Here is an 11115-nt window from a genome sequence, read left to right as displayed (position 1 = left end):
GAGTGATGGACATGTGAGAAAAAAGTATATTCCTTACTGGTGGGGTGAAGGGAGCGCCATGCATCGCAAAGACCAAAGTCGCTCATATACTGTTTGATTATATTTATGGACTGCCAATTACGCTGAGTTCCCGCTGTACTGAGCCTATCCATGTCTTCATTTAGTCCAAGGTTGAGGTCGCCTCCAAGAACAAGTGTGCCATCTAAGTGTTCAGAGAGTGCACTGAAAAAACCGTGAAAGAATGAGGGATCATCAACATTTGGACCATATACACTTGCAATACATAGCTTTTTATCAAGTATAGATAGTTTAATGATTAAGAATCTGCCCTCTGGATCTATAACTGTATCGAGTACTGTGAAATTAATATTTTTATGTATTAAAATTGCTACTCCCCTTTGTCTAGAATTATAACAAGCTGAGAACACATTGGGAAACTCAGGTGTTTTAAGTTCATTCGAACCTCTAAGAGGTCTGTGGGTCTCTTGTAAAAGGACGACATCTGCCTGTAGTTTTTTGAGTTGGTTAAATATTTTTAACCTCTTTACTCTGGAGCCAGCTCCATTTATATTCCATGTAATGAACCTCAGTGTACCCATAGATGTTTGTGTATAACTAGGGATGTATGCTGTGTGCGTCGCTTAGACAGGTGGAGAGAATACGTCACTTGTTCATAAATAAAGAGAAGGAGAGAGAGAATAAATGTGTGGCGAGATGCTCCCTGAGTCTGACTTTGTGTATGCATAGTTACTAATATGAGTAGGCTTGGCTTATGTGTGTGTGTACATTAAAAGGTGTTCAAACAAGTACAAGATATTTACAATAAGCAGACCTCAGTGCAAGAAAGAGTCTTTCCAACACTGAAAAGCACAAAGGCCGACTTTAACATTAAAAGGTGTTCAAAGAAGTACAAGATATTTACAATAAGCAGACCTCAGTACAAGAAAGCGTCTTTCCAACACTGAAAAGCACAAAGGAAAAATTTAACATTAAAAGGTGTTCAAACAAGTACAAGATATTTACAATAAGCAGACCTCAGTGCAAGAAAGAGTCTTTCCAACACTGAAAAGCACAGAGGCCGACTTTAACATTAAAAGGTGTTCAAACAAGTACAAGATATTTACAATAAGCAGACCTCAGTGCAAGAAAGCGTCTGTCCAACACTGAAAAGCACAAAGACTTTAGCATTAAAAGGGGTTCAAACAAGTAGAAGATATTTACAATAAGCAGACCTCAGTGCAAGAAAGAGTCTTTCCAACACTGAAATGCACAAAGGCCGACTTTAACATTAAAAGGTGTAAAAACAAGTACAAGATATTTACAATAAGCAGACCTCAGTGCAAGAAAGAGTCTTTCCAACACTGAAAAGCACAAAGTCGGGCTTTAACATTAAAAGGTCTAAAAAACAAGTACAAGATATTTACAATAAGCAGACCTCAGTGCAAGAAAGACTCTTTCCAACACTGAAAAGCACAGAGGCCGACTTTAACATTAAAAGGTGTAAAAACAAGTACAAGATATTTACAATAAGCAGACCTCAGTGCAAGAAAGAGTCTTTCCAACACTGAAAAGCACAAAGTCGGGCTTTAACATTAAAAGGTCTAAAAAACAAGTACAAGATATTTACAATAAGCAGACCTCAGTGCAAGAAAGACTCTTTCCAACACTGAAAAGCACAGAGGCCGACTTTAACATTAAAAGGTGTAAAAACAAGTACAAGATATTTACAATAAGCAGACCTCAGTGCAAGAAAGAGTCTTTCCAACACTAAAAAAAAAACAAAGTCCGGCTTTAACATTAAAAGGTGTAAAAACAACTACAAGATATTTACAATAAGCAGACCTCAGTGCAAGAAAGAGTCTTTCCAACACTGAAAAGCACAAAGGCCGACTTTAACATTAAAAGGTGTTCAAACAAGTACAAGATATTTACAATAAGCAGACCTCAGTACAAGAAAGCGTCTCTCCGACACTAAAAAAAAAAACAAAGTCCGGCTTTAACATTAAAAGGTGTTCAAACAAGTACAAGATATTTACAATAAGCAGACCTCAGTGCAAGAAAGAGTCTTTCCAACACTGAAAAAACAGACGCCGGCTTTAACATTAAAAGGTGTTCAAACAACTACAAGATATTTACAATAAGCAGACCTCAGTGCAAGAAAGAGTCTTTCCAACACTGAAAAGCACAAAGGCTGACTCTAACATTAAAAGGTGTTCAAACAAGTACAAGATATTTACAATAAGCAGACCTCAGTGCAAGAAAGAGTCTTTCCAACACTAAAAAAAAAAAACAAAGTCCGGCTTTAACATTAAAAGGTGTTCAAACAAGTACAAGATATTTACAATAAGCAGACCTCAGTGCAAGAAAGAGTCTTTCCAACACTGAAAAAACAGACGCCGGCTTTAACATTAAAAGGTGTTCAAACAACTACAAGATATTTACAATAAGCAGACCTCAGTACAAGAAAGCGTCTTTCCAACACTGAAAAGCACAAAGGCCGACTTTAACATTAAAAGGTGTTCAAACAAGTACAAGATATTTACAATAAGCAGACCTCAGTGCAAGAAAGCGTCTTTCCAACACTGAAAAGCACAGAGGCCGACTTTAACATTAAAAGGTGTAAAAACAAGTACAAGATATTTACAATAAGCAGACCTCAGTGCAAGAAAGAGTCTTTCCAACACTAAAAAAACAAAACAAAGTCCGGCTTTAACATTAAAAGGTGTTCAAACAACTACAAGATATTTACAATAAGCAGACCTCAGTACAAGAAAGCGTCTTTCCAACACTGAAAAGCACAAAGGCCGACTTTAACATTAAAAGGTGTTCAAACAAGTACAAGATATTTACAATAAGCAGACCTCAGTGCAAGAAAGAGTCTTTCCAACACTGAAAAGCACAAAGGAAGACTTTAACATTAAAAGGTCTAAAAAACAAGTACAAGATATTTACAATAAGCAGACCTCAGTGCAAGAAAGAGTCTTTCCAACACTGAAATGCACAAAGGCCGACTTTAACATTAAAAGGTGTTCAAACAAGTACAAGATATTTACAATAAGCAGACCTCAATGCAAGAAAGAGTCTTTCCAACACTGAAAAAAAACAAAGTCCGGCTTTAACATTAAAAGGTGTAAAAACAAGTACAAGATATTTACAATAAGCAGACCTCAATGCAAGAAAGAGTCTTTCCAACACTGAAATGCACAAAGGCCGACTTTAACATTAAAAGGTGTTCAAACAAGTACAAGATATTTACAATAAGCAGACCTCAGTGCAAGAAAGAGTCTTTCCAACACTGAAATGCACAAAGGCCGACTTTAACATTAAAAGGTGTTCAAACAAGTACAAGATATTTACAATAAGCAGACCTCAGTGCAAGAAAGAGTCTTTCCAACACTGAAATGAACAGAGGGCGACTTTAACATTAAAAGGTGTTCAAACAAGTACAAGATATTTACAATAAGCAGACCTCAGTAAAAGAAAGACTCTTTCCAACACTGAAAAGCACAGAGGCCGACTTTAACATTAAAAGGTGTTCAAACAAGTACAAGATATTTACAATAAGCAGACCTCAGTGCAAGAAAGACTCTTTCCAACACTGAAAAAACAGACGCCGACTTTAACATTAAAAGGTGTTCAAACAAGTACAAGATATTTACAATAAGCAGACCTCAGTAAAAGAAAGACTCTTTCCAACACTGAAAAGCACAAAGGCCGACTTTAACATTAAAATGTGTTCAAACAAGTACAAGATATTTACAATAAGCAGACCTCAGTGCAAGAAAGAGTCTTTCCAACACTGAAAAGCACAAAGGCCGACTTTAACATTAAAATGTGTTCAAACAAGTACAAGATATTTACAATAAGCAGACCTCAGTGCAAGAAAGAGTCTTTCCAACACTGAAATGAACAGAGGGCGACTTTAACATTAAAAGGTGTTCAAACAAGTACAAGATATTTACAATAAGCAGACCTCAGTGCAAGAAAGACTGTTTCCAACACTGAAATGCACAAAGGCCGACTTTAACATTAAAAGGTGTTCAAACAAGTACAAGATATTTACAATAAGCAGACCTCAGTGCAAGAAAGACTCTTTCCAACACTGAAAAGCACAAAGGCCGACTTTAACATTAAAAGGTGTTCAAACAAGTACAAGATATTTACAATAAGCAGACCTCAGTGCAAGAAAGTCTTTCCAACACTGAAAAGCAAAAAGGCCGACTTTAACATTAAAAGGTGTTCAAACAAGTACAAGATATTTACAATAAGCAGACCTCAGTGCAAGAAAGACTCTTTCCAACACTGAAAAGCACAAAGGCTGACTTTAACATTAAAAGGTGTTCAAACAACTACAAGATATTTACAATAAGCAGACCTCAGTGCAAGAAAGAGTCTTTCCAGCACTGAAATGCACAAAGGCTGACTTTAACATTAAAAGGTGTTCAAACAAGTACAAGATATTTACAATAAGCAGACCTCAGTGCAAGAAAGAGTCTTTCCAACACTGAAATGAACAGAGGGCGACTTTAACATTAAAAGGTGTTCAAACAAGTACAAGTACAAGGAAGTGGCGGAGGAAACTTGTGATGGCGGAGGGATGACAACTTGCGCCTCATCCTCTGACCACATCGCTGCCAAGAAGGAGGCCGGTGCATTTGGCTCGGAACAGCACGCGGAGGAATCCCGCGGCAGAGGAGTGGAGACGCCTCTCCCCCGTGACCGTCGCTGCTGCTGCGGTGGCTTCGGGTTAGCAAACTGGGAGCGGGCAAAAGCCGCGAGTTCCCGAGCTTGTAGCACCTCCTGGGCTTCGTGCAGCTGGTCCATATAGCCCATAAATCCTCTCAGCTGGCGCAGGTGAGGATTTCCCTCCAGGACGGCTTTGATAGCGTTAATCCCAACCACCATAGTCTTAGTGTCTTTGGTGTGGGAAATCCGCTTCATCAAACCTTGGATGCGGGAGAGGTCACACTCCCGGGACGAGTCCGCTGGGTCCTGGTTGTGGTCGCATCGTTCTGTCATGTCTGCGTGTGGGCAGGCAGGAAGGGAGGACCCAAAATGCAGGACTCACTGAGGCGGAAGTAATTCAAAACACACAGCTTTATTGCTGGTAAGAGGCAGAAAAGAAAAACACTAACTAAACTGGAAGAACGGAATAAGTAGGCAGGAAGGTCCGTGTACTTTTCGGTATTTGAAGTTTCGTTTCAGAAAGTATAATTTAAAAAAGAAAATGAGACACTTATTTAATTCTCAACTTAAAAAGCTAAAATGAAAAACGTAAAACAATTGTTTTTTTCATTTTGTCCTTTCGCACATCAGAAACGAAAAACCCAAGAAAAAAGAACGAGAAAGGGCCCTTTATTTATTTTGTCTGAACCGGAAGTTTTAGTAGGTCAACAACCTGTACAAGTGATGCGCAAACTTATGGCAAACACTGTAGTGTGGACATCATGACGTTGGAAAAATACTCAGACGTGATCATGGAGATGGCAAAACAAGGCCTGTCATCGGAAATTATATCAGAGCGTCTGTCATATGAACACGGGGAAGTGAGAGGATTTTCTGCGAGAAATGTTAGAAAGTTTTGTGCTGAGCAAATCACTAGCTGTCGACTCTCGGACACACGGTTGGAGCTTGAGGTGACACAAGCTATAAATGAGGTAAGGTACTTTCTTCCTTCACCTTATGACTGTGTATGGTTGTCTTAACTGGGTTGTAAGGGGGTTAGTCTAGACTGTGTGCGCGCGCCCGCGCGTTTTAGCGTCTTGCGGGTGGTGGGTAACGTTAGTTATTTTAAAGATGTCTCTCACTGGTATTTGTACAGTTAATTAGCACAATACTTTAGCTTTACACATTTGCTTTCAGAATAAGCTACTTTACATTTGTTGTTCTAGTAGTAGCATGATCTTTTATTTTAAACAGGTGGGCCCAACATATGGCCGCAAAATGATGAAGGGCTATCTGTCCACAAAAGGGGTACATGCTGCAGAGGGACGAATTGGGTCAATTTTAAGAGAGGTGCATCAACCTTATCATGAAGCAAGACGCCAGGTAGCCTATGTTATTTAATCTTCCACTAGAACTGTATTCCAATGTTCTTTGTCATATTTGTGATATACATCATGTAATGGTAGGGTCTAATTCTGTTTAACAGATGTACGCCCTGCTTTAACAGTTACTTGACTCTTCCTCAAACGTATGATCAAATCTGCCTTTATCCAGTCAGCTGTCATTTATTTTTGTGATTTTTTTGTAAGGGAGCTCGGAATCTTAATCCCACACCGTACCATGCTGAATGCATGGGGCACAAGGTTCACCTGGACCAAAACGAGAAACTTGTAATGTTTGGAGTCACCCATGTTTTAGCTGTAGATGGATTCAGTAAAAAGATTGTGAGTCATTCCACAATGCCAATCAAAAACAACTTGAGCATCTATGAATATGTTTTCAGGTAATACAACCTCTCAAACCATTTATTTCATCTTAAGTGTTTTGATGGACATGTTAGTCATATTGGACATGAGCTGCACCCAAATTTACAATATTTGAATTTAAATTAGACATGCAACAGATGGGTCTGGTTATGTTCCTGAATATAATATATTAAGAACTTACCAAACATTTTGATCAACATTTTCTATTAATGTAAAAATAAATAAAATGGAATTGCACATGAATCATTTAACTACTTTATTGCAATTAATCAGTGTTCATTTATGAATGGAACAAGGTTCTTGATATCCACATATCTTTCAATTGTTCTGACATACATCTAAAGTCTGAGCATGACAGTGACATTGCAAAGAAACTTAAGAAATATATGTTGTCCTACTACAACTAAAATATTACCCAAAAAAAACATGAATGAATACATTCAAAATAATAACACCTTTGCTGGTCTTAAAGCAAAATAGTTAATAAATGTTCTTTATTTTTCCTGTACCAGACCTGCAGTGATCACCTATGGTATGTGGGACCAGGTGCGAGTAGACCATGGAAAGGAATTTTATTTAACACTGTTCATGCAAGAGATGCTGTCACATCATCGCTTCAATCAGGAGAGACTGCCTTATTTACAGACCTCATCCACAAGAGTAAGATTTAAGTACCATTAACATCAGCTGAAATTCTTATACTATTACGTGTACTACTACGTACATTTAAGACATGTTTCTTTTAACTCTTTTAGAACCACACAGTTGAAAGGATTTGGCCTGAAATCAACAACCGTGTCAACTACCCACTAAAAACTGCCCTACTCCAGCTGATGGACCAGGAGGAGATAGATATGGAGGATAACCTTGTGCGATACTGTGTGTCCAATCTAACCTGTCAGCTGTGTAACATTGGTCTTGCAAGTGTGGTAGAATCATGGAATGCTCATAGAATCCCAGGTAAAAAAAAAAAAAAAAAAAGTCAGATTGCTTACAACCCTGATAATGAACATTTAAACACCTCCTCTATTTTTTACAGGAAAAGGCATACCAAATCACTTTGCAGAACATGGGTGTAAAAGAAGAATTTCTCCAGAGCTCTTGCCAAATGCACTTGAAGCAGCAGACCTTTACAGGCAGCACTTGGGATCTGCACTCAAAGAATATTCGACTTTTGGAGTTGATCCCTTCACAACCGAACAGGACAAACTTAGAACAGAGAGTCATTTTGCAGAAAAATATCCTGATATTTCACATTTGTTTTTTAGAGCCGTAAATGGTGACTTTATGCCATACAAAGAAGCTCTGCTCTGTCTCATAAACATAACTCAGAGAAATGTATGAACCACTGCATCTGTAAACTGTACAGAACAGACAAAAAAAAAAATCAACTGACTGTAAACATTTGTGTGTACACACTACATTACTCCTCTGCAAAAAAAGATTTCAATACAGAAAATGCAGCTGTTAGACCAGTAATTTGTAGAACTCCGTTGTTACTCTCCCTGCATTTTGCACAGTGCTGTGATGTCTCTTGCCACTGTTCCACACATGTCTTGCAGCCAATAATGCTTCTGCAGCACAGTGAGAACACTGGATCCTCAATGATGTCTGCAAAAGTAAATCAGATAAGTGAGACTGTTATCCATTTATGTTGAATTTAGTTCAAACTATAGGTTCAAAGTCAGTCTTGACATAAATTTACAGACAGCATGCAGAATATTTTTGGTTATTCTGTAATTCCTCTTGTTCACGCTGTTCTGAGAAAGTCCCTGTCTATATTTTTGTCTATAATTGATGAGGGGCAAAATCAGTACATTTTCTCAATTAGCAAGCAAGAAAAATGAAAAAGTTACAGGTACTTGATTCAATATATGCAACTACAGTCCCATTTTAAATGTGAACTTTTTAGTTTTACATTACTGTGAACAGTGTACCGTCACCCATACTGACATTGTAATCAATTTGAAAAGCTATACTTTCATAGTCAAGATTGCAAGGAGAACCCAAATTAAATGTGCATGTAAACTTTTGAATGTTATGTTACAGTAGACCTGCATCTTGATTGTCTGTGCCTAAGTATTTAAATGGACACTGCTGAATAAAGAGCCTATGTTTGGTAAAAAAATGTTTTTCCAAAGTAATGATTGAATGTGGTTTGACATTGTTTTAATTGTAATTAAAATGTTAGTGTAGATGTAATGTATTTACTAAGCAACATTTGAACATACTCATACAAACCACGCAGCTAAATCCCTCCTTGAGTGTCTGCAGCTTGGGGGTTGTGACTTTCTGGGCAACTGCAAGATCAGTGAGCTCTTTGATTGCTGCTGTGACAGCTGGCAGACTTTGAGATGCCAACACCAACTCTTCTATTTTGTCACTCACTTCTCCCAAACTGGCACTGTCATCATCTTTACGGCTGCTACAAATAAAAATGGATAATCAGATGTCAAAGCTACTTACTGGCTTAAAGAAACATCACATCACTTACTGATAGATGATGATTTATGTAGTGATGTCTTACTGCTATTATAGGATTTAAATCAAATTAATTCTTCTATATTGATGTTCATCCTATAGTATATACATATTTATTCACATACCTCAGTTTCTTCCTCTTTGTTCCCTGGAGGCAATTAAAGTCTTGTTCAGGCACAGCAAGAATTTTTCGTGCATTTTGTCTCCAGTACTGTGACCCTACAGATGAAAAACAAAACCAAAGAAACCTGTTTAGAAGCCAATACCATATTACCCAATAAATATTACAAAGAGTCTGGTAAGACATGTCTCTCCATAAGATATGGGCTTTAGCTGTAATATTATGGCTCACCTGTTGTGCCCTCCGACTCCAGAATTGCATTGCCCTGTGCATCTGTCAAAATTATTGGGTTGTAATTACCAATGGCATCTTGCACTTTTCCTACTATCCCTTGAAGCGTAGCCTCAGACTCCAGGAATCGTACAACCACCATTCTATTGGGAATCAACCTCCCACCAACTACATCTGCAAAGTACACTGATCTGTAAAACAAAACATAATAATTTTACATATCTTGTAAAAGACAGCAGGCCACAAATCCATTCAGTGATTGCTATAGGCAAATTGTACTAAAACAGCTTTGCTATTCTTAACAATTCAACTATCCATGCACCTTATGTTTCTTTTTATTTTGCCTGTTCTGTAATTTAATATTCAAGAACACAGACTCATCCTACCTCTGAAATGTTTTGGAGGACATAGGGGAACTTGAAGTAGCCTGCTGTGAACGTGAAGGTGCAGACGCTGCCACAGCTGGTGCTCGCATAAATGCAAAACGCTGCCCGCTGGAACCTGCTGTTGGAATTGACTCCATGTCTTCTCCGTGGACTTCATAGTGACCTCTGGGTGTAAGGTCTAATGCGCTGAAAACACCAGAGACCGCACCGGGGAACATAGCCACGTTTGAATCATCCGTGATGTACAGAGTATGCGCGGATACCTGTTTAAGAAAAGTTTCCGTAAATCACGTTGCTCTGCTAACGTGTTACTCCTGTGCACACGGTTAATAGGCTCTAAAGGCTTACTTATTAGCTAGTAGCCGGTAAAAGTCAATGAATAACTATTTACACATTAGCACATGTGCACAATTCACATATTAGCACAATGAAGACGGCTAGACATAGTATTAGTAAAAGTAGGCCTACATGAAATCACCAAATGTTAACGTTAGCCGTTCCGCAGTAAGGAAGAACAATAACGTTCATAAAAAAACTGCTGAAAGCAAAGTTTGCGAAGTTTACATATCTACCTGAAAGATGCGACCCAGTTTTTCTGCAGTCATGTCTTCGTCCCGGAGTGTCACTCTCTTAGTTTTCCTAAAAACAACGTAATGGTCCATCCTCTGTTTATTCCAGTGTAACTTTAAGGCCGTCGATCTCTTGTGTGGGGGACGGTGTGCGCGCGCCATAAAAAAACGCGCAGAAGAAGTACTTCCCGTTTCAGACATTGAAAATGCGTCTATTTTTTTGTTTTTGCGCTAGTATACTTTCATTATTTGAATCACGAAGAAATCCAAAAAAGCACGTCTAATTTTAAGTGTATGACGGCTATTTGTTACCACCGAATGAAAAAACAAGTTATTTTCGCCCATTTTATTCTTTATCAAAAATTAAAAAAATGAAAATTCTTTTAAATATCGTTTTTTCGTTTTGGTTTCTGAAACAAAACTTCAAATACCGAAAAGTACACGGACCCAGGAAACAACGGAATTATAATGTACATAACAGAATGAACAGAACAGAATTTGAATCAAAACAACGGAATTTGAATGAAAACAACAGAATTTGAATCAAAACAATGGAAGTTTAAAACAAACAACAGAATTAGAATGAAAACAACGGAATTTGAATGAAAACAACGGAATTAGAATGTACAGAACAGAGTTTGAATGAAAACAACAGAATTAGAATGTACAGAACAGAGTTTGAATGAAAACAACCCAATTAGAATGAACAGAACAGAATTTGAATCAAAACAACGGAATTAGAATGAACAGAACAGAATTTGAATCAAAACAACGGGATTTGAATGAAAACAACGGAATTAGAATGAACAGAACAGAATTTGAATCAAAATAATGGAATTTGAATGAAAACAACAGAATTTGAATCAAAACAATGGAAGTTTAAAACAAACAACAGA

The 11115-nt window shown here is 37.7% G+C and overlaps 2 protein-coding genes across 4 annotated transcripts; one reads left to right on the top strand and one right to left on the bottom strand.

Annotated features, from left to right (window-relative positions):
* Positions 1-5180: 5180 nt before the first annotated feature.
* On the top strand, positions 5181-7775 carry LOC309691652 (uncharacterized protein; the record flags this gene model as incomplete). 2 transcript variants are annotated; one of them, XM_082509493.1, is made up of 6 exons in its annotated part: positions 5181-5657; positions 5920-6048; positions 6255-6448; positions 6944-7091; positions 7187-7391; positions 7471-7775. In XM_082509493.1, the coding sequence occupies exons 1-6, from the start codon at positions 5448-5450 to the stop codon at positions 7773-7775; spliced, it is 1191 nt and encodes a 396-aa protein (XP_082365619.1). In that variant the 5' UTR covers positions 5181-5447. The 2 variants fall into 2 exon arrangements, with proteins under 2 accessions (XP_082365619.1, XP_082365620.1); XM_082509494.1 differs by lacking the exon at positions 5181-5657 and adding an exon at positions 5672-5771.
* A 24-nt stretch (positions 7776-7799) lies between these two features.
* On the bottom strand, positions 7800-10710 carry LOC309691653 (uncharacterized protein; the record flags this gene model as incomplete). Of its 2 annotated transcripts, none has more annotated exons than XM_082509496.1 (6): positions 10223-10710; positions 9651-9913; positions 9265-9455; positions 9038-9131; positions 8673-8856; positions 7800-8042 (listed from the first exon to the last, which is right to left on the bottom strand). In XM_082509496.1, the coding sequence occupies exons 1-6, from the start codon at positions 10418-10420 to the stop codon at positions 7899-7901; spliced, it is 1074 nt and encodes a 357-aa protein (XP_082365622.1). In that variant the 5' UTR covers positions 10421-10710. The 2 variants fall into 2 exon arrangements, with proteins under 2 accessions (XP_082365622.1, XP_082365621.1); XM_082509495.1 differs by having other exon boundaries at positions 7855-8042; positions 8663-8856; positions 10223-10706.
* Between the last annotated feature and the right edge of the window lie 405 nt (positions 10711-11115).

The sequence above is a fragment of the Aulonocara stuartgranti genome (genome assembly GCF_965226115.1).
Source record: "Aulonocara stuartgranti genome assembly, chromosome: 16".
Taxonomy (NCBI): domain Eukaryota; kingdom Metazoa; phylum Chordata; class Actinopteri; order Cichliformes; family Cichlidae; genus Aulonocara; species Aulonocara stuartgranti.
Note: the sequence above shows the minus strand (reverse complement) of the source record. Positions and strands in the feature narration are given on the sequence as shown.